At 46.9% G+C, this 23,312-nt stretch overlaps 3 protein-coding genes across 10 annotated transcripts in view; 1 reads left to right on the top strand and 2 right to left on the bottom strand.

The window, feature by feature from the left end:
- LOC147115508 (P2Y purinoceptor 14-like) overlaps nucleotides 1-8,881 on the bottom strand; it is a 13,188-nt gene extending 4,307 nt beyond the window's left edge. The window contains exon 1 of the mRNA XM_085989797.1: nucleotides 7,242-8,881. The gene's annotated coding sequence lies outside the window, so the exon portion shown is untranslated. The remainder of the gene's footprint in view (nucleotides 1-7,241) is intronic.
- Nucleotides 1-23,312, top strand: part of LOC147115504 (mediator of RNA polymerase II transcription subunit 12-like protein) — a 637,745-nt gene that overhangs the window by 303,881 nt on the left and 310,552 nt on the right. The window lies entirely within an intron of this gene.
- Nucleotides 14,032-16,095, bottom strand: LOC147115507 (G protein-coupled receptor 87-like). Its single transcript, XM_085989795.1, has one exon. The coding sequence runs from the start codon at nucleotides 16,077-16,079 to the stop codon at nucleotides 15,066-15,068; it is 1,014 nt and encodes a 337-aa protein (XP_085845921.1). The 5' UTR covers nucleotides 16,080-16,095; the 3' UTR covers nucleotides 14,032-15,065.

Genomic DNA, 23,312 nt, shown 5'->3' with positions numbered 1-23,312 from the left:
TTGTACTTCATTTGGTACGTTCAATATTAATTTTAAACAGTCTTAATTTTAAACAGTCCTCAGGTTGTGACATGTTGTTACATATTTGGCCCCAAGGTATGGTCTGTCTCCTTCTCCTAGGACTAATCTCAATTTTGACAGATCATCCAATTCCTTGAAATCTGGGGTTGTTTGGCTTAGCTTGTTGAATAATATGTTTCTTGATGTGTTGAATTTTTCGCATTTTAGGAGGAAATGCATTTCTGTTTCAACCTCGCCAGCCAGACATTGATCGCATATTCTATTCTCTCTAGGCTGCCAGGATTTCTTGTATCTGCCTTTTTCAATTTCCAGTTGGTGGTCGCTTAGTCTGTACCTGGTGAGGGTCTGTCTCTGTTTTGTGTCTCTGATGGTCGTGAGGTAGTCTGCCAGTTTATATTCTCTTTTTAGGGCCCGGTAACATTCTAATCTGCTTTGGCTTTCGGTTATTTTGTTCCAATGTTCCAGGTAGGTTTCTTTGCATTTTTTAATGATTTGGTTCACTCGGATTGGTGTTTGGGCGGCTGTGTTGGTCTGGGGCTGGTCAGGGTCCGGCTGAGTACTTAGTTTCCGTAGCAGCTGACTCAGGGGACTCTTTTCTGGGTTTAGCTCTTGGGTCTGAAAGGCTTTGAAATGAAGGGTGTCTGGGGAGCTAGATTTGAGGTGATTTAGGAAGTTTAGTGCTCGTTTTTGGATGTTTATTATCAGTGGGTATCTGCCTAGTTCGGCTCTGCATGCATTTGTTGGCGTTTTCCTTTGGGTGCGAAGGATGCTTCGGCAGAATTCTGCATGTAGGGCTTCTATTGTATGTTTTTCCCATTTAGTGTAGCTTTGGTGATTTAGCGGGCCCCATACTTCACTACCGTACAGTGCAATGGGCAGGATTATGCTGTCAAATATTTTGAGCCAGATTTTGATTGGGATTTGGATGTTGTAGAATTTTCTTTTTATTGCATATAGGGCTCTTCGGGCTTTTTCTTTTAGTGCATTCACTGCTATGCTGAAGCTCCCTGATGCTGTAATAGTTAGACCAAGGTAGGTGTAGCTCATAGTGTGTCCTATAGTGGTATCACTGAGGGTAAACTGGTATTTGTTTTCCTGACATCTGGGCCTTTTTTGAAAAATCATGATGTTGGTTTTCTTTAGATTTACTGTTAGAGCCCAATTTTGGCAGTATTTGTCGAGTAGGTCTAGTTGTTGCTGTAATCCCTGTTCTGTGGGAGACAGCAGAACCAGGTCGTCCGCATAGAACAGGGATTTCACTTCTCCATCTAGGAGACGGAGACCTGGTGACTCGCTTTGCTCCAGCATGTCTGCTAATTCATTTATGTATATGTTGAACAGGGTCGGGCTCAAATTGCAGCCCTGCCGGACGCCTCTTCTCTGGGTGAAGAAATCGGTGCGTTTGTCTCCAATTTTGACCCCGCATTTGTTTTTCAGATACATTGATTTAATAAGGTCATAGACTTTGCCCCCTATTCCACATTGAAGAAGTTTATAATAGAGCCCTTCGTGCCATATAGAGTCAAAGGCTTTCTTGAAGTCGATGAAACAGGCGAATATTTTCCCATTTTTTGTTTGGTGTATATGTTTTTCAATGAGGGTGTGAAGGGTATAGATATGGTCGGCGGTGCGGTGTTTTGGAAGAAAGCCTATTTGGTTTTTTCTGAGGATATTATGTTTGTTAAGAAAATCAAGTAATCTACTATTTAGAATACTGCAGAATAACTTCCCTAGACAACTGTTGACACAGATGCCGCGGTAGTTATTTGGGTCTGATTTGTTTCCGCTTTTATATATGGGGGAGATTAGTCCTTGGCACCAGATATCGGGAAAACAGCCTGAACGTAATATGATGTTGAATAATTTGAGTACCGCACCCTGCATCTCCATATTGCTGAACTTGAGCATTTCATTTTTGATGTTGTCTGGGCCACAGGCTTTCTTTAGGTGGAGAGATTTTGTTTTTGTGGCCATTTCTTTCCATGTGATTGGGGAGTCTAGAGGGTTTTGGTTGTCTTTGATTGTTGCTTCTAATGTGTGGAGTTTTTCTGTGACCTGATGTTGACTTGGGTTTGTTTCGTTTATTGGGATGTCTTTGTAGAGGTTTTCAAAATGTGTTCTCCAGATGTCGCCATCTTGGATTGGTAATGCTTGCAATTGTGTTGTACTCAGGTTATTCCACATTTCCCAGAATTGTTTTGGGTTGGTGGAGTTTTCAATTTCTTCTAGTATTTTGTGGGTATAGTTTTGTGTTTTGTTCCTAATGGTGTGTTTATATCTTTTGAGGGTTTCATTGTATCTAGTACGTAGGTCCGGATTGTTTGGTTGGCGATGCTTTTGGTTTGATATTTTTCTCAGGTCTTTTCTGGCATTTTTGCATTCGTGGTCAAACCATTTCTTATTTTTATTTTGTCTTTTGTGACTCTTCCTCTTCTGTTTCACGAGGTCAGCTTTTACAGCTGCCTCATGAAAGATCATATTTATATCCTCTATGGCCATGTTTACCCCATCTCTGGTGATCTCATATAGATTTTCTTTAAATTTTGAAATTTTACTTGTGAGATCAGGTGAATTTAGTGCTGTGATGAATTTATCTCCACTGTCTGGGGCCCATCTGTATGTCTGGTTTATTTTATGTAGCTTACTGGGTTCCTTTTTTGTGTCTGTAGTTTGGGCAGAAAGTTTAAGGTACACATTTATTTGGTTATGGTCTGAGAGGGGGGATTGCTGCCTGACAGTGAATGCGTTGATATCGCAGGGGTCCAGGTCAGTGATTGTATAATCCACCACACTAGACCCAAGAGTTGAGGAATATGTGAGTCTCCCTAAGGAGTCCCCTCTGAACCTACCGTTAACTATGTACAGGCCTAAGGCTCGGCAGAGTTGCACTACCTCCCTACCGCTTTTATTTATTTCACAATCGAGGTTGTTTCGGTTTGCGATGGCTGGTGTGACATATAGAGGGGTCTGGCCAAACACATGGTTGTTGCCCTGTGGGTCTATGAAGTCAGGTTCACATCCTGTCCTTGCATTTAGGTCCCCACATAGTAGCACCTTTCCTTGGGCCTGGAAATGGCTGATTTCCATGTGGAGAGTGTCAAATATCTCCTCTTCAAAATATGGCGATTCTGTCTCTCTCTCTGTCTCTGTCTCTCTCTCTGTCTCTGTCTCTCTCTCTGTCTCTGTCTCTCTCTCTCTCTGTCTCTGTCTCTCTCTCTGTCTCTCTCTGTCTCTCTCTCTCTCTCTGTCTCTGTCTCTCTCTCTCTCTCTCTGTCTCTCTCTCTCTGTCTCTGTCTCTCTCTCTGTCTCTGTCTCTCTCTCTCTGTCTCTCTCTCTCTGTCTCTCTCTCTCTGTCTCTCTCTCTCTCTCTCTCTCTCTCTGTCTCTCTCTCTCTGTCTCTCTCTCTCTCTCTGTCTCTCTCTCTCTGTCTCTCTCCAATTTCCAATTCCAATTAAAATGCTTTATTGGCATGAAAGTTTACAGAGAACCATATTGCCAAAGCTTACATAGCAAAAAGGTACAGTTTTCCAACATTCTGTAGGTGTCAATCGATTTGACATTTGTTGGGTACATACAATATTACTTTTAAACAATATTAATTTTAAACAGTCTTTGTACTTCATTTGGTACGTTCAATATTAATTTTAAACAGTCTTAATTTTAAACAGTCCTCAGGTTGTGACATGTTGTTACATATTTGGCCCCAAGGTATGGTCTGTCTCCTTCTCCTAGGACTAATCTCAATTTTGACAGATCATCCAATTCCTTGAAATCTGGGGTTGTTTGGCTTAGCTTGTTGAATAATATGTTTCTTGATGTGTTGAATTTTTCGCATTTTAGGAGGAAATGCATTTCTGTTTCAACCTCGCCAGCCAGACATTGATCGCATATTCTATTCTCTCTAGGCTGCCAGGATTTCTTGTATCTGCCTTTTTCAATTTCCAGTTGGTGGTCGCTTAGTCTGTACCTGGTGAGGGTCTGTCTCTGTTTTGTGTCTCTGATGGTCGTGAGGTAGTCTGCCAGTTTATATTCTCTTTTTAGGGCCCGGTAACATTCTAATCTGCTTTGGCTTTCGGTTATTTTGTTCCAATGTTCCAGGTAGGTTTCTTTGCATTTTTTAATGATTTGGTTCATTCGGATTGGTGTTTGGGCGGCTGTGTTGGTCTGGGGCTGGTCAGGGTCCGGCTGAGTACTTAGTTTCCGTAGCAGCTGACTCAGGGGACTCTTTTCTGGGTTTAGCTCTTGGGTCTGAAAGGCTTTGAAATGAAGGGTGTCTGGGGAGCTAGATTTGAGGTGATTTAGGAAGTTTAGTGCTCGTTTTTGGATGTTTATTATCAGTGGGTATCTGCCTAGTTCGGCTCTGCATGCATTTGTTGGCGTTTTCCTTTGGGTGCGAAGGATGCTTCGGCAGAATTCTGCATGTAGGGCTTCTATTGTATGTTTTTCCCATTTAGTGTAGCTTTGGTGATTTAGCGGGCCCCATACTTCACTACCGTACAGTGCAATGGGCAGGATTATGCTGTCAAATATTTTGAGCCAGATTTTGATTGGGATTTGGATGTTGTAGAATTTTCTTTTTATTGCATATAGGGCTCTTCGGGCTTTTTCTTTTAGTGCATTCACTGCTATGCTGAAGCTCCCTGATGCTGTAATAGTTAGACCAAGGTAGGTGTAGCTCATAGTGTGTCCTATAGTGATATCACTGAGGGTAAACTGGTATTTGTTTTCCTGACATCTGGGCCTTTTTTGAAAAATCATGATGTTGGTTTTCTTTAGATTTACTGTTAGAGCCCAATTTTGGCAGTATTTGTCGAGTAGGTCTAGTTGTTGCTGTAATCCCTGTTCTGTGGGAGACAGCAGAACCAGGTCGTCCGCATAGAACAGGGATTTCACTTCTCCATCTAGGAGACGGAGACCTGGTGACTCGCTTTGCTCCAGCATGTCTGCTAATTCATTTATGTATATGTTGAACAGGGTCGGGCTCAAATTGCAGCCCTGCCGGACGCCTCTTCTCTGGGTGAAGAAATCGGTGCGTTTGTCTCCAATTTTGACCCCGCATTTGTTTTTCAGATACATTGATTTAATAAGGTCATAGACTTTGCCCCCTATTCCACATTGAAGAAGTTTATAATAGAGCCCTTCGTGCCATATAGAGTCAAAGGCTTTCTTGAAGTCGATGAAACAGGCGAATATTTTCCCATTTTTTGTTTGGTGTATATGTTTTTCAATGAGGGTGTGAAGGGTATAGATATGGTCGGCGGTGCGGTGTTTTGGAAGAAAGCCTATTTGGTTTTTTCTGAGGATATTATGTTTGTTAAGAAAATCAAGTAATCTACTATTTAGAATACTGCAGAATAACTTCCCTAGACAACTGTTGACACAGATGCCGCGGTAGTTATTTGGGTCTGATTTGTTTCCGCTTTTATATATGGGGGAGATTAGTCCTTGGCACCAGATATCGGGAAAACAGCCTGAACGTAATATGATGTTGAATAATTTGAGTACCGCACCCTGCATCTCCATATTGCTGAACTTGAGCATTTCATTTTTGATGTTGTCTGGGCCACAGGCTTTCTTTAGGTGGAGAGATTTTGTTTTTGTGGCCATTTCTTTCCATGTGATTGGGGAGTCTAGAGGGTTTTGGTTGTCTTTGATTGTTGCTTCTAATGTGTGGAGTTTTTCTGTGACCTGATGTTGACTTGGGTTTGTTTCGTTTATTGGGATGTCTTTGTAGAGGTTTTCAAAATGTGTTCTCCAGATGTCGCCATCTTGGATTGGTAATGCTTGCAATTGTGTTGTACTCAGGTTATTCCACATTTCCCAGAATTGTTTTGGGTTGGTGGAGTTTTCAATTTCTTCTAGTATTTTGTGGGTATAGTTTTGTGTTTTGTTCCTAATGGTGTGTTTATATCTTTTGAGGGTTTCATTGTATCTAGTACGTAGGTCCGGATTGTTTGGTTGGCGATGCTTTTGGTTTCTCTGTCTCTCTCTCTCTGTCTCTCTCTCTCTGTCTCTCTGTCTCTGTCTCTCTGTCTCTCTCTCTGTCTCTCTCTCTGTCTCTCTCTCTGTCTCTCTCTCTGTCTCTCTCTCTGTCTCTCTCTCTGTCTCTCTCTCTCTCTGTCTCTCTCTCTCTCTCTGTCTCTCTCTCTCTGTCTCTCTCTCTCTGTCTCTCTCTCTCTCTCTGTCTCTCTCTCTCTGTCTCTCTGTCTCTCTCTCTGTCTCTGTCTGTCTGTCTCTCTCTCTGTCTCTGTCTGTCTGTCTCTCTCTCTGTCTCTCTCTCTGTCTCTCTCTCTCTCTCTCTGTCTCTCTCTCTCTGTCTCTCTCTCTGTCTCTCTCTCTGTCTCTCTCTCTCTCTCTCTCTCTCTGTCTCTCTCTCTCTCTCTCTCTCTGTCTCTCTCTTCCCCTCCCCCCCCGGCCCTTAGGTCAGTTGAAGCACCTACGCCATCACATCAGCTGAGACCCAGTCACTCTGCACAGGCTTGAGATTGAATCTTTGCTCTCCTGGCATATGTGCCTCTACTCAGGAGAGCCCAAGGTTCTTGTTAATGCTATTAAGAGGCAATCGGAGCTACAATCAGTCTGAATAGTGCATCCATATTTCGAGCATCAAAACCATAATTAAATTTTATCTTCTGTTTTATTCACATTCAAGCTCTCCCATTCTTTGGGTCTGCCTCTTATCTGGACCTGCAACTCTCTTTTCTCTCTTCCTTCAATGGGCCTGCAGTTCAAGTATCAGATTTTGAAATTTGTTTTTGTTGTGTACACACATCCTAAATGATGTCACCAACTCTTTTTGTAAAGTATTTTTTTCAACCACACAAAGACATTACTTTTTAACGAACTGAAAGCTATAGAACTGCTTCCTTGTGTAAGCCAAGCTTTGCAATCTTTGAACGACTGTGTCGGGAATTCTGACGGAGCGATTTCTACCACAAGTGTTAACTTGCCTTTCTCTGATTGACCTGCTCTGTATTTCCAAAACACCAGGGTAGATTTTCAACTTATGTCTTTGGCATAAAACGGGCACTGCCCTTTCTAGAAACCGCTCCATTTGATTCATTTTACACACCGGGCAGCAAGTTGAAAACTTCCCTCATTGTGTTTTTACCTTCTCTCCTGTTCTTTGTCACTTTTGGCGCTGTACTATTGCAATGGTACCAAAGAACATCCTCTGTTTTAACATTTTATACGAAAACAAATTGAAAATGAGCACTTACAGGGATCACCTTCAGATCTTGGTCCTTTCCACAAAACTTTCCAGATGATCCTTTCGCAAACTCTTATCTTATGTCAGCGTACAAGTCCAGCATGTGTAAATCAACCTAAAACTGGTGGAGCTGCAGCTTCAAGAGAAGGAAGCAGGTCCGAGCCCCTCATTTGAAGGCGACACATTTATTTCCTGGTGTGTAGAACAACTGAAGAAAAACAAGCAGATGATAATCGTCACTTATGTCACCCTTGTCAGAAATGCTGTTAGCTGTAATATTTTTGAGGAAGTTATAATTTCCAGTTTATCGTCTAGCATAAGCACTGGCCCAGATTTTCCTGTCCAATTAACGGTGAGGCTAATGGCGCTCGCCGTTATTTACGTGCCAATGGTGCAGCAACTTCAGGCAAGGGGCAGATGCGCGGTTAAACGCAAATATCCAAAAATGGTTTTGGGTTGCGCCGCTCCACCGTTAGCTTCGTGGAAAGGGCATCTCGCTGTCTGCCTCAACATTGACGTGCATTGGACGCGTGTATTTGCGCGGTAGATACGAACTAAACTCGCTACAGGGCGTTAAGCCTAGGCCATTCCAGTTTAAGTAGTCTTTTACCGACATGATAAGTGGTAATTACTGCCAATCAACCTCTCTGGCACTGAAAATGAACTATTACAAGTGTGGAATCTCATTCCTTCAGGTTTTAATTGTTGTTGGATATTTTATGGGGCTGAAATTTGGTTACGCCCTGTTTGGGGGGCGGTGACCGAATTATTGCCGGAGATTTAGTGCCTGGCGCGGAAGTACCGCCCCGGCTGCTAAATGCGGCTTACCGCCCCGGCGGGGAAGCGGAGCGCAATCTCGTGCACTCCACTTCCCCTCGGGGCGGTGTCGGGGGCGCAAAACACAGTACGGTACGCGGCCGCTCCACGTGGCGCTGACGTGTTTCAGCGGCCCCTCCATTAAAGGGGAGGGGCGCTGTGAGCTCTGCCGGGCCTCCGATGGCCCATATTAGCCCACCAGGGCGGCATGGTGCCGTGGCTGCACGATGGCAGCTTGGCCCCAAATAATAAAATGGCGGTGCGGGTTGTGGCTGCACCTCCCTTTAATTAATGCCCCACCAGCGGAGGTCGCGAGGTTGGCACTGACATCGCCTGAGGCAGCCTCACAGGGCGTAGCCGAATTTCTGCTGTGAGGTGGTAAGTGGTCGCTTGGCGATTACATCATCGGCGGCGCAGCGGCCCGAGTTGCTACCGGCTAGCGAATTTCTCGGGAGGTGCTCCCGCCCGGCAGGTGCCAAGGAGCCGAATTTCGCGGCCTAAGTGTCAAATTTATCAATTTTTAAAAAACTTTTCCTTTATGTCTCCTTATTTTTCTTTCTGCACCTAGTTGAATTCCTCCATTCTTAAGTTACACTTCCTTCTCAGTCCTTGCACTGTTAATTTCACAATTCTTCAGGCTGATTGGTTAAGGAGATGCACAGTTGCTTGTCCTGCTCACTCGGGTCCCAGGTGCCCAGTTTCCCTCGCTGGCACGTTATCAGCTCGCACTTCCAGCAACTTGCCATGCAAAAAAAATGTAAAAATCCTGTAAGTGGAGAAAGAAAGAAAGAACTTCCTTTTTATATTAGCACCTTTCACAACCTCAATGTCCCAAAGTGCTTTACAGCCAATGAAGTAGTTTTGAAGTGTACTCACTGTTGCAATGTAGGAAACGCAGCAGCCAAATTTGCAAGGTCCCACAAACAGCAACGTGATAATGACCAGATCATTTGTGGTTAAGTGACAAATATTGGCCAGGACACCGGGGAGAATTCCCCTGCTCTTGCTTGAAATAGTGCCGTGGGATCTTTTGCAGACGGGGCCTCGGTTTAACGTCTCAACCGAAAGACAGCGCTCCCGCAGTACTGCACTGGGAGTGTCGGCCTAGATTTTAGTGCTCAAGTCTCTGGAGTGGGAGTTGAACCCACAACCTGCTGACTCAAGAGGCGAGAGTGCTACCCACTGAGCCACGGCTGGAAAGATTGGGAAAACTCCGAGAGTGACGCACCTCAGGGAGCTCTTCTGCGCGCCCAGCAGCGGGTAACAGAATCGTATCAGCAGGCGCTTTGGCCTGCCTGCACTTTTGAAGATAGATGGAACAGGGAGGCCTAGAAGTGAGGAAAGAGAGGGAAAAAATTCCATACCTTTAAATTGAAAGGTGCTCAGCAATGCTCCCGTTAATTTCTTTTGCGGGTGGGGGCACGTCCCCTTTGAGGCCATGCAGCCCATTCAAAATACCACTCGTGCGCGGTTTTGCGCATTGAAAAGCCGGCTGCACGGGAGATACAGAGCACCATAAAGGGAACACTGGTCCTCAATATTTTTTCTTTTTCTTGCTAATGGGAATAGGACTGTGCTATATTTTCTATCCAACAGGTACAATTCCTTGAAAGACATGAAGGCTTTAGCCGTGGTATGTGTAGTTAGTCCATTGGGCAGATAGCTAGTACATGGAGAGGCATTTTTTTTCAGGCAAACATATCCGAGAAACATTTAACCTGGAGTCGAGGATTCTGAAAGTGCCTCTGTCTTTAATCAGTTGGGGTTCTTCCACAGCATAAAAAGCACTGGAATGTAATCGACTGTAATCGTGGTCAGAGACCGTCGCAAAATGGTGGTTGCAGGCGGACATGATGAAGTCTCACATGGTGCTGCTGTTGATCAGCTGATCTTACTCCTGTGCTCGCAGCGAGTTACCGTCTCTTGGCACTCGGCCTTTAGGCCAAGAACACGGCTCTTTTATTCTGGTGCTCATCAAGCTGAGGGGACCTTTAGTGCTGGGGAATGCAGCACTTTGAACCAGGTCCACTGAGATGAAAGACCAGCGTGTAACCCATTCCCCCCCGCCTCTCCACCCAATCTTCCCTCCTTTTGCTCTAATCCATTTTCTAATTCAATTTTAAATCTCGCCGTTTAGCCCAAGGAAATGTGTGTACTTTTGGGCTGTGATATTGTAATCAATTCAGGGGCCCACGCACCCTTTTCGTGCACATTACCTTCATTTATATACCCAGTGAATGGGATGTTGGGGAAGTTAATGTTCTTGCTTCATCATAGAATCTTAGAATGAGGCATCACAGATGGAGGCCATTCAGCCCGTCGTGCCTGTACCAGCCCTCTTGTCGAGCCATCTGTATTCGCTATTAGAATTCTCTACACCAGGTTCATTATAAGTTGCATCATTGACTCTTGCAGCATTCAGCTTGTAAGAATAATAAAAACAACTAAGAATTAAAATGTAATTCCCTGCTTTCACACCGTTTATCTGTTTCCTGTCACATAATTTCCCCTTATTGGTTGCAAAATTGCTGTCCTCTTTACGTGACCGGAATCAGCTCTGTACCAACTGAAAGATGATGCGGTTTTCTGATAAACGCTCATGTTTGCCACCTGACGCTTCTTTGTTTATTTCTCAAAGCAATCTTAAGAAAATGGGGGCAGTAAAAGTGAGAGAGCAAGTAAGCACTTCACACGCTGGTTGGTAACGACTACCGTTCGGTCCCACCAACATTCCTGCTAATAGCCTGATGAGGCCCGTCTCATGCCGGCACAGCGTAGTGGAGAGAAGATTAACTGACTGCCCGCAGTGCAAACTCTACAATGGCCCAGTTCCTCCCTCAAACAACTGTCAGCAATTTCGCCGTATGAGGAGAGATTGGTGACTTATGAGGAGAGATTGGGGCGATTGGGCTTGTACGCGCTGGAGTTTAGAAGAATGAGAGGGGATCTCATTGAAACTTATAAAATTCTGACAGGACTGGACAGACTAGATGCAGGAAGGCTGTTCCTGATGGCGGGGGAGTCCAGAGCCAGGGGTCACAGTCTAAGGATAAGGAGTAAGATATTTAGGACAGAGATGAGAAGGAATTTCTTCACCCAGAGAGTGGTGAACCTGTGGAATTCTCTACCAAAGAAGGCAGTAGAGGCCAATTCATTAAATATATTCAAGAAGGAGTTGGATATATTTCTTAAGGCTAAAGGGATCAAGGGATATGGAGAGAAAGCGGGGACAGGGTACTGAATTTGGATGATCAGCCATGATCTCACTGAATGGCGGAGCAGGCTCGAGGGGCCGAATGGCCTACTCCTGATCCTATCTTCTATGTTTCTAATTTCTATTTTAGATGTAGAGGCTGAACTTTGAAACTATGAGGAAGACTCTTGGGACGATGAGCAGACCATTTAACCCACTGGACCTGCTGCACTATTTAGTTAGGCATGGCTGCCCTTAATCTTTGTAATCCCAATTCCCTTTCTTCCTATCCCACGGTACCATTAATACTCTCAGCAAATAATTAAACTGTTTCATCCATTATGAATTATCTAACCCAGAAATAGTAGTTCTTGCAATAGACTGAGGTACGCGAATACAACAAGGGAACCGATGGGGTCGATTTTCTAGATCCTGCACCAGACAGGTAGAGACCCACCTGACGTGCACTCTGTCTGAAGCGGCCTGAATTTCTGGGCTCAGGTCATTATTCTTCCCCCCTCCGGCCGGGTGTCCACTTGGCAGGCGACTGCACCTAGAAATGGGGGCAGAAATACAGGGCATGGCCGTCGGCTTTGGGCCTTCAGGCTGCTGTCATAAGTGTCATTAGTGATTCCACCATCAAATCAGGCTGTCGCCAAATCATTGGCTGATGAGATGGCCTTGCCCAGCTTGCTGTTTTAAATGTTGTAATACAACAACATCAACTTCCTGCATTAATCACAGAAACCCCACAGTGCAGATAGAGGCCATTTTGGCCCATCGAGCCTGCACCGACACATATCCCACCCGATCCCCGTAACCCCTACACCAACACATATCCCACCCTATCCCCGTAACCCCACGTATTTAATCCCCCTAACACTAAGGATCAATTTTATCATAGCCAATCATCCTAACCCGCACATCTTTGGACTGTGGGAGGAAACCGGAGCACCCGGAGTAAACCCACGCAAACACGGGGAGAATGTGCAAACTCCACACAGACAGTCACCCGAGGCCGGATTCGAACCCGGGTCCCTGGCGCTGTGAGGCAACAGTGCTAACCACTATGCCACCGTGCTGATTTATGTGATTTATATATCTCCAAGCGTCCCGCTGCGTTTCACTGGAGCGCTATCAAACAAAATTTGACACCGAACCACAAAAGGGAGATGTTGGGACAGATGGCCTAAAGCTCGGTCAAAGAGGTAGGTTTTACAGGGCAGCAAAGGAGGTAGCGAGGGCCAGACAGACTGGATGCAGGGAGGATGTTTCCCCTGGCTTTGGGGGGGGGGGGGGTCTAGAATGAGGGGTCACAGTCTCAGGATGCAGGGTAGGACATTTCTGACTGCGATGAGGAGAAATGTCTTCACTCGGAGGGTGGTGAAACTGTGGAATTCTCTACCACAGAAGGCTGTGGAGGCCAAGTCACTGAATATATTTAAGAAGGAGATACAGGAAACTCTCGATTTACCGGCACCTAAATAACCGGAAATCTCTGTTAACCGGCAAAATTCAGGAGTAGGTTCAGGTAAGTTTTACTTCATATTAGTGGCCGTGTAACCGGGGTTCCTGCACCTGTTGCTATGCAACAGGGACGCCTGGATCATGTGGCCGGGGTTCCTGCAGCTGTTGCTATGCAACAGGGACGCCTGGATCTTGTGGCCGGGGTTCCTGCAGCTGTTGCTATGCAACAGGGACACCTGGATCTGTGGCCTTGTACGGGGCTCTTGTACCTTTTACTATACCTCTCTGTAATCCGGACTTTTTGATAAACCGGCACCACGCCGGTCCCGTCGGTGCCAGATAAAAGAGAGTTTCCTGTAGATAGATTTCTAGATGCAAAAGGCATCGCGGGGTATGGGGAGAGAGCGGGAATATGGTATTGAGATAGAGGATCAACCATGGTCATACTGAATGGCGGAGCAGGCTCGAAGGGCTGAATGGGCTACTCCTGCTCCTATTTTTCTATGTTTCTTGAGAGGTTTAGGGAGGGAATTACAGAGCTTAGGCCATGTGGGTTGATAGTAGATTAAGTCTTGCAATATTAGAGCTTATGAAAAAGCACTTTCAACCAAATGTTAAAGGGAAACGGTACTGTCGGGGGCAGAGAGAAGAATCTTTTCAATGTTAAGTAGCCCCACCTCCTGTCATAACTGTACAAATGTAAAGGAAAAACTGCTCAGTGGCAGATAAGATCGCTTCGGTGTCAGCCTGGGGTCAGTGGTAGCACTCGACTTTGGTTCAGAAGGTCGTGGGTTCAAGCCCCACTCCATTAGTTGAACATGTAATATCGCGTAATCACTGAGAGGAGTGCTGCACTGTGTGCCGGAGGTGATGTCCTTTGGATGAGACGTTAAACCGAGGCCCCGTCTGATCACTCAAGTGGACGTAAAAGGTCCCATGGCACTATTTGAAGTGGAGTAGGGGAGTTCTCCTGGTATCCCGGCTACCTTCATCCCATACCCAACACCCTGAAACAGTTTAAATGACCATCGATCTGATTGCTGTTTGAGGGCCCTTCCTGTCCGCAAACTTGGCTGCCGCGTTTCCTTTACGTCACAACAGTGACTACGCTGGAAAAGTAATTCATTGGTGGTAAAGCGCTTTGGGACGTCCTGAGGTTGTGAAAGGGGCGATGTAAATGCAAGATCTTTCATTACAACCCAGTTGCCGTCATTCTGGGTGAAATTTGCACAACTGCAGTATCTGTTCAAGGAATAATTTAGCAACGTTTTTGCACTTGACAAGTGTTTTTGAAATTGTTTTAGATTTTTTTTTACATTGAATGACATTACAGAAACCTTCCATTCAGGACAATAGTTAACAATTGTTTCATATGCATTGGACAGTGTTTAACAATATGAGAATTTTAATGAATTATATGTAATACATTATATAACAAGGCATTGAGATGATAGCAGATATGCAAGGACCGCATTAATCTCTCAAAATGCATCTGGTTGAGCTTCACTGTTCATTTCATTGGCGGCAGGTCCATGTAACACTGGATTGTAAAACCTATGGGGTTTACTGCGCTGCCAATGGAAAGTTTCAGTGACCTTTTATAGAATGATACAGCACAGGAGGAGTCCATTCGGCCCATCGAGCCTGTGCCGGACTTCGATTTTTCAACCGCAGAAGCAGAGTTTTGTTTCCCACATTCTGAATTTTCTCCTGTCTGGAAGATGCTGACTCATAGACTCTTACAGCACAGGAGGAGTCCATTCGGCCCATTGTGCCAGTCCCGTCTCTTTGAGAGAGCTCTCCAATTAGTCCCACTGCCCTGCCCTTTTCCCCATAGCCCTGCAATTTTTTCCTTTTCAAGCATATATCCATTTATACTTGCCTAAGTAATGTTTTCTCAAAGGCTAACTTTGCAACCAATCTCTTCTTGGTGTGTCAATGTCAGGAAATCTATAGCACACTGCAACCGTGGAAGGGACACCGATATATGCCAGCAAATTCCCCACATGGTGAGTCTCTGAATTCAGTCGTGCTACTGTAGGGAATTGTCGCATGCAGGCGAGGCACTATCTCACTGGAAGGAAGAGAGGAACATAACATCGGCTCAGTATATAGTTTTATTAGTTAATGATTTTGTTAGGGTCCTTTCGCTTGTTAAGCACCTGTTTTTCTAATGGCACTCTCTTGCCATCTCTGGCTGGAGAGCGACTGCATTGAACCCGGGATCAGCCAACCTCCTCCGGTCAAACAGCACATGAATGGAGGTCCAGAGGTGCGTGGAGCATGCGGTCTACCCGAGTGACACAGGTGAAGGAGAGTTTGGTTACAAGTGAGTGTCAGGACATGTGTGCCATTGTCTTACATAGTGCTGTCATGGTATGCGCAGACCTCGGACCTTTTATAATTACGAGATATCCGTGTGCCAGCAATTTTGATTTTAATGTTGAACTTTTTGAGAAGCAACTCGCGGAACGATTTGCACATGAAGAAGTAAATGATCGGGTCGAGGCATCCGTTGCAGGTGACCAGGATTTGTGTGATCTCTTTCCCGTGAAACAGAATATTTTCAACCGTGCAGTTGAACATCAGATCTATCTGATTGATGGTGAATGGTACTCTCCAAAAGTGATAAGGCACAAAGCAAATGAAAAATACAGCCACAACACAGGCTATGTTTTGGTTCATCTTCCAGTTTTTGTTGGCGGAAGACTTGAATTTTTTGTTAGACTTGTGGATTTCCTTGGAGATGAGGACGTAACAAACAATTAGAACCAATAACCCAACGAAAAATATTCCTATGCAGGTGTAGATCACCGCCTCGTGCCAGTGCTTCCCGAAAGAACTCTTAAGCGAGGCGCAGTGCTTCACGTTTGTTGGGGTGACCCTTTTGTTGGTTAGAATCATGTTGGGAACTCCCAAGGTTAACATGAACAGCCACACCCCCGCGGAGAATATCCTTGTGCAGCGGATGTCGTGCAATTTGTAGTTCTCGAACGGTTTCATGACTTTCAGGCACCTCTGCAGACTGATCAGGCTGAGAAACAATAGGCTGGCGTACATGCTGGTATAGAAAACTACCGCTGAATAACGGCAGACGAACCAGGTCAGTTGCCAGGGCGCGAGGTCCGAATCACTGAGTATTTTAAATGGAAATGTGAGCGTCATCAACAAATCGGCAACGGCCAGGTTTTTAAGGCAGAAAACAAAGCTCCGCGTTTTCTTGATCTTGAAGAATATCCAGATCGCCAGACTGTTTAGCGTGAAGCTTATGAAGAAGATGATGGAGTAGAGTATCGGGTAGACCACTTCAGTAAGCTTGCTGTCCCTCAGACACAACTTACGGTTTGAAGTTGAGTTGTGTGTTGCATTCATGTTTGTTCGTGCTAAGACCTTGAGGGGGAGAGGAGCAAGAGTTAGTCATCATAAACTGGGTAAAACTAATTCTAAGCAGAATCTTTGAGACATAAATATAAACAAGAAATGCACGGCAGGTACTTCAGCCTCTGAAGAGAGAAAATCCAGGTGAACATTTTTGGTTTCGACCCTCTGTTGATGGTGCTCCTCTGTATTTACTTACACTTGCAGTTTTTTAAAGTCTTTGGGGGCGATTTTGCCAGCCCTGGGGAGGCGGGACTGCCGGGAAAATGGCAGAAACTGGGAGCGGGTACCGAACCCGCCCCCAACCTGCCTCCGTGCCATCTTCCCAGGAGGCGGGTCCCCGACTCGTGCAGGGACCCATCTCCTCGAGGTGGGAAGGGGATTACAGCCACTTAACTGCCTGTTAACAGAGACAAAAGATGCTTCAGTCATTCGACCCTGGTGGTTACTGGGGCTACAATAATGCAAGTAAATTATACAGGGGTATGTTAAACTTAATCGCAGTTACTGGTATAATTTTGACTTTTAAGAGGAAATGATCAGAATGTTTCTAAAGAAAAACCGCTTGGGCCTGGGATTTCCTGTGGGGTCACAACCTGGAATTGCACCCGGAATTATGCCCATTCTGCCGATGCCAAGTTTTGCTCAAATTTCCTGCCAATCTCACGAGCATGCTCCTGAAAATGATCGTAAAAAATCAGGGCCCAGGGAAAGTATTTCTTTAAGTATGAAAATTTCAATTTTCAACGAAACCATCAGGCAGAGCATGTTTAAGAGCCTGCAATCGGGGGATGCTTTTCAATTATTGGTGTCACTTGTACTGATACCATAAAAATGCATTCAAATCATAGAATGGTTACAGCAGAGAAGGAGGCCATTCGGCACAACCACGGGAACTCGCGTGCGAGGCTCTGTAGTCTGCGGCGGGGCCAGTATTATGGACGGAGATGCATTGGGGTGGAGGGATCGATAGACAATCTTAAAATCTCAACATAAGCTTGAGGAACAGCACCGCATCTTTTGATTAGGCACTTTACAGCCTTCTGGACTCAACATAGAGTTCAACAATTTCAGACAATAATCTCTGCCCCTATCTTTTTTTTCCAATTATTTTATTTTATTTTTTCTCTCTTCCCACATGGCAGCTGTCTTTCATTCTGCCAGTGCCATTTACACTTCATCTAGAGCCATCTTTAGTTTCTTAACTTGTCCCATTACCATCTCCTTTTGCCTGGCACCATCACCCCTTTTGTCTCTTAATCTCTCCTGCCTTCCATCCTATCACAGACCTTCCCTTTTGTTCTTTCCTCCCCTCCCCCCTTTCCCTGCTTAAAAACCTGTTCCATCTCCAGCTTTTTCCAGTTCTGACGAAGGGTCATCGACCTGAATCGTTGGGGTCAATTTTCTGGCAGCCGTCGGGCGGCTTTTCATGCGGCCGGGGGCCAAAAATCGCCGAAAAAGCGGGCCGGGACCCCCCCCCCTCCTGATTCCCCGCCCCGTCCGACTTTCGGACCGCCGTTTCTCCGCGACCCGCTTCAGTCCCGGCCGCCGCTAGTGGGACTGGTTGTCGGCACACTAATGACCAATAATTACCTCGTTGAAGTAGATTTTCCGGGGCCGTTGCAACTTTGGGGCTTTCCCCACATCAAACACGCCTGCAGGGAACCCCGATGATGAGACCTGGTGTGAAGCTTGCCGGCTTGCTTGCTGTCAGCTGCAGGTCAATCGGAGAAGCTGTGATTTAAAGGGACAGCACTTGTATGTTGAATGACCTTGTTGCAGGTTTGGGGCTACTTCAAGGCTTAGGCACAGCTGTGGAAGGTTGGAGCCTCACACACTTCTCCAATGCGATCTCCTGGGAAGCCCCTCTCGCCACCCTCACTCAGTGCTTCCTCAGCGGAGGTATCTACGAGAAGCGTGGGATGCCTTTTTTTCCTTCCCTTCTTGCCATTAGAGGATCTCCAGCAGCAGAGGCGGCAGCAGCAGAACCAGGAACAGCAGGATGAGCACCAGGAGCACCAGGCTGCTGCTCACTCACCTGAAGCTGCACAGGCCAGAAGGGGCCAGCGCTTGGAAGTGGCTTGAGAGCACCTTGCTGCGCTTTAGGGGGCCATGGGGACCCGTATCTGCACTGGCAGTCCTACTCAGAAGGACTTCCATGAGGATCTGGTTTCTCTGTTCAACAGATGGCCAACGCTCCTCAAGAGATGTCATTCTCTTATGAGCACTCACCATGTTTTCCGTACCCTGGCAAGTTATCTCCTCCATGGAGGTTGCCAACCTTTCCATGGTGATGCGTTCATGCGCCAATTACTCCACAAAGGCTCTGCTCATGGTCGCTATGGACTCCTCCATTCGCTCCACACTCGCAGCGACCCTGGAGACAAAACCTGCCAGAGATTCCTGCATCTGTGCATGGAGATCCATCACCTCTTCTCTTGCGGATGGACCCAGAGGCAGAGGGTTGACATGCAGCGTAGGTGAGCTGAGCTGGCAGAGTCCTGCGCCCCCCGACGAGGACTCTCCACTGCTGTCCCTGTCTCCAGAATCTGCTGAGGCTCACTTGTGAGCTGTGAAACACCTGGTGACAACACTACTCTATGTCCCGAAGGTCCCCCCGAGGTGTGAGTGTCTGCGCTGGTGCTGGGCGCACTTACTTCTGTTGATGCTGTGCCTTCAGAGGCTGGAGCTTCCTCTGAGGAGTCTGGCTGCACAGCCTCTTCCTCCTCCACAGTGAGGACGGGGGCTCTGGATGGTACTGTGGGGGAGTAAAGGAAGGAGTTAGAGATGTAATGCCAAGGTTCCTCTGGTGACTCCCAGCGAGTTGGCATCTGCTGACACCTGCATCCATGCAGCATTGGTCTCAGTGGGAGGCCTCTTCCTCCCTGACCTAGGGATGAGGACCTCCCTGTGGGCCCTAACCCCATTCAATAATGCCTGCAGTGAAGCCTCGTCGAATTTGAAGGCAGCTCGGGGTCTGGCACTGGCCACAGCTGCTGCAGGCTCCTCTGCCATCCTGTATGGTTCGTTTGGAAGCCTTCAGATGATGCAGTGCTTGCTATGGACCTTGAAAGCACCACGAATGATGACATCATACTGTGGGGATTTCTGACTCGAATTGGACAATTAGCAAGACTTCCCACATGCTGGGAATTAATTGGCCACTTGAGGGAAAATTGCGTGGAGCTGGCTGACACTTTTTTTTAATGTGTGGGGGAAACCCGACCATTTCCCACTCAAGCCGAAAGTCGGGGCCGTTAACTCTGTTTCTCTCTCCACAGATGCTGGCTGACCTGCTGAGCATTTCCAGCATTTTCTGTTTTTATTTCAGATTTCCAGCATCCGCAGTATTTTGCTTTTTTAATCTTAAAAGCTAGATCAGCGTGTAACTCGCTAACGTCCAAAATTTCCGTCATCTTTTAAGTCGTGAATTTGGGCCCAGATTGCGTGTGTCTCTGGCGAGAGCGGGGAATACGCAGGAAATTCCATGTACAGGAAACTTTTTATCGGCACCTCAATAACCGGAAATCTCTCTTAACCGGCAAAATTCAGGAGTAGGTTCAGGTAAGTTTTCCTTCATATTAGTGGCCTTGTAACCGGGGTTCCTGCACCTGTTGCCATGCAACAGGGACGCCTGGATCTGTGGCCGTGTAACCGGGGTTCCTGCACCTGTGGCCGTGTAACCGGGGTTCCTGCACCTGTTGCCATGCAACAGGGACGCCTGGATCTGTGGCCGTGTAACCGGGGCTCTTGCACCTGTTGCCATGCAACAGGGTCACTTGGATCTGTGGCCGTGTAACCGGGGCTCTTGCACCTGTTGCCATGCAACAGGGACGCCTGGATCTGTGGCCGTGTAACCAGGGTTCCTGCACCTGTTGCCATGCAACAGGGACGCCTGGATCTGTGGCCGTGTAACCGGGGCTCTTGCACCTGTTGCCATGCAACAGGGTCACTTGGATCTGTGGCCGTGTAACCGGGGTCCCTGCACCTGTGGCCATGTAACCGGGGTCCCTGCACCTGTTGCCATGCAACCGGGACGCCTGGATCTGTGGCCGTGTAACCAGGGTTCCTGCACCTGTTGCCATGCAACAGGGACGCCTGGATCTGTGGCCGTGTAACCGGGGCTCTTGCACCTGTTGCCATGCAACAGGGTCACTTGGATCTGTGGCCGTGTAACCGGGGTCCCTGCACCTGTGGCCATGTAACCGGGGTCCCTGCACCTGTTGCCATGCAACCGGGACGCCTGGATCTGTGGCCGTGTAACCAGGGTTCCTGCACCTGTTGCCATGCAACAGGGACGCCTGGATCTGTGGCCGTGTACGGGGCTCTCGTACCTTAGTAAGTATACCCCTCTGTAATTCGGACTTTTTGATCAACCGGCACCACGCCGGTCCCGTCGGTGCCAGATAAAAAGAGAGTTTCCTGTACGTTCTTTACCCAATTCGAGGAAACAAAGTACCAGGTTGCAAGCGCTGGAAGAACTGAAGTGTACAGCAAGCCAAGTGGCAAGCGTTAAACTGATGCGGGCATATGAAATGAATAGAATAAAGCCAGGTGCTTCTGTGGCGGAGGGCAGTGAGCGGGAAGATGATGGACAGCGTTGCCCGTCATTGCAACTTGCAGAAGAAAAATGAGTAAAAACCACCACCCTAGCGTTTTGTACAGCTCCATCATAACCCCCCTGCTGTTATATTCTATGCCTCGGCTAATGAAGGCAAGTATCCCATATGCCTTCTTAACCACCTTATCTACCTGTCCTGCTGCCTTCAGGGATCTATGTACATGCACACCAAGGTCCCTCTGATCCTCTGTCCTTCCTAGGGTCCTACCATTCATTGTGTATTCCCTTGCCTTGTTAGTCCTCCCAAAATGCATCACCTCACACTTTTCAGGGTTAATTTCCATTTGCCACTGTTCTGCCCATCTGACCAACCCGTCTATATCGTCATGTAGCCTGAGGCTTCCCTCCTTGCTATTTACCGGTCCACCAATTTTCGTGTCATCTGCGAACTTACTGATCATACCTCCTGTGTGAGGAGCTCATGGACTTCTTTGTCTCTGAGATTGAGACCATCCGTTCTGCTGCCTCTGCCACTTTCCTTCCTTCCCCTAGCCCACCAGGCCAAACTTCCTGTAAGGTTCCCCACTGCCTTAGCCCTGAACTCACCTCTTGTTCCAGTTTCTCTCCAATCTCCCCTCATGAACTCTCCGCGCTCATCTTGTCCATGAGACCCACTTCCTGCTCCCTCAACCCTATTCCCACCAAACTGCTGACCACCCAACTTCCTTTTCTGGCTCCCATTTTAGCTGATATTGTTAACAGATCTCTTTCCTCAGGTACTGTCCTCCTCTCCCTCAAATCCGCTGTCATCAACCCTTGACCCCACCGTCCTTGAAAACTACCGCCCCATCTCCAACCTTCCTTTCCTCTCAAGTCCTTGAATGTTTTGTCGCCTCCCAGATCCGTACCCATCTTTCCCACAACCCCATGTTTGAATCCCTCCAATCACGTCTCTGCCCCTGCCACAGTACCGAAACGGCTCTCATCAATGTCTCGAATGACATCCTTTGTGAGTGTGACAAAGGTAAACTATCCTCGTCCTTCTTGACTTGTCTGCAGCTTTTGACACGGTTGACTACTCCATCCTTCTCCAACGCCTCTACAGTGTCGTCCAGCTGGGTGGGACTGCACTCGCCTGGTTCTATTCTTATCTATCTAATCTTAGCCAGAGAATTACCTGCAACAGCTTCTCTTCCTGCTCCCGCATCGTTACCTCTGGTGTCCCCCAAGGATCTATCCTTGGCCTCCTCCTATTTCTCATCTACCTGTTTCCCCTTGGCGACATCATCCGAAAACACAGCGTCAGTTTCCACAAGTACGCTGTTGACACCCAGCTCTACCTCACCACCACTTCTCTCGACCACTCCACGATCTCTAAATTGTCAGACATCAAGTTTTGGATAAGCAGAAATTTTCTCCAGTTAAATATTGGGAAGACTGAAGCCATTGTTTTCAGTCCACACCACGAACTCCGTTCCCTAGCCACTGACTCCATCCCTCTCCCTAACATCTGGCTGAGGCTGAACCACACTGTTCGCAACCTTGGTGTCATATTTGACCCTGAAATGAGCTTCTGACCACATATCCGCAGCATAACAGAGACCGCCTATTTCCACCTCCGTAACATCGTCGATTTCTGTCCTTGCCTCAGCTCATTCGCTGCTGAAACCCTCATCCATGCCTTTGTTACCTCTAGACTTGACTATTCCAACGCACTCCTGGCTGGCCTCCCACATTCTACCCTACGTAAACTTGAGATCATCCAAAACTCAGCTGCCCGTGTCCTAACTTGCACCAAGTGCCGTTCACCCATCACCCCTGTGCTCACGGACCTACATTGGCTCCCGGTTAAGCAATGCTCGGTTTCAAAATTCTCATCCTTATTTTCAAATCCCTCCATTGCCTCGCCCCTCTCTAGCTCTGTAATCTCCTCCAGCCCCACAACCCCCCGAGATATCTGCGCTCCTCTAATTCTGCCCTCTTGAGCATCCCTGATTATAATCGCTCAACCATTGGCGGCTGTGCCTTCTGTTGCCTAGGCCCTAAGCTCTGGAATTCCCTGCCTAAACCTCTCCGCCTCGCTACCTCTCTTTCCTCCTTTAAGACGCTCCTTAAAACCTACCCCTTTGACCAAGCTTTTGGTCACCTGCCCTAATTTATCCTTATGTGGCTCGGTGTCTCATTTTTTTGTCTCCTAATACTCCTGTGAAGCACCTTGGGACGTTTTACTACGTTAAAGGCGCTACATCAATACAAGTTGTTGTTGTTGTTGCCCTCTTAACCTTCTCTGCTCCAAGGAGAACAATCCCAGCTTCCCCAGTCTATTCACATAACTGAAGTCCCTCATCCCTGGTACCCTTTTAATAAATCTCTTCTGCACCCTCTCCAAGCCTTTCCGAAAGTGCGGTGCCCAGAATTGAACACAATACTCCAGCTGAGGCCTAACCAGTGTTTTATAAAGGTTTAGCATCACTTCCTTGCTTTTATTCCTCCATTAATAAAGCCCAGGCTCCCATCTGCTTTTTTAACAGCCTTATCAACTTGTCCTGCTACCTTCCAAGATTTGTGTACGTAAACCCCATGTCTCTCTGTTCCTGCACCCCCTTTAAAATTGTACCATTTAGTTCATATTGTAGGAACGGAGGTTCCTATCTGAATAAGGTATT

The sequence above is a fragment of the Somniosus microcephalus genome, chromosome 6 (assembly GCF_052327205.1).
Source record: "Somniosus microcephalus isolate GS21.2 chromosome 6, FLI_Smic_1.0, whole genome shotgun sequence".
NCBI lineage: Eukaryota > Metazoa > Chordata > Chondrichthyes > Squaliformes > Somniosidae > Somniosus > Somniosus microcephalus.
Note: the sequence above shows the minus strand (reverse complement) of the source record. Positions and strands in the feature narration are given on the sequence as shown.

Coding starts and splice junctions, on each gene's coding strand:
- LOC147115507 (XM_085989795.1), bottom strand. CDS start 16,079: ATGAATGCAACACACAACTCAACTTCAAACCGTAAGTTGTGTCTGAGG.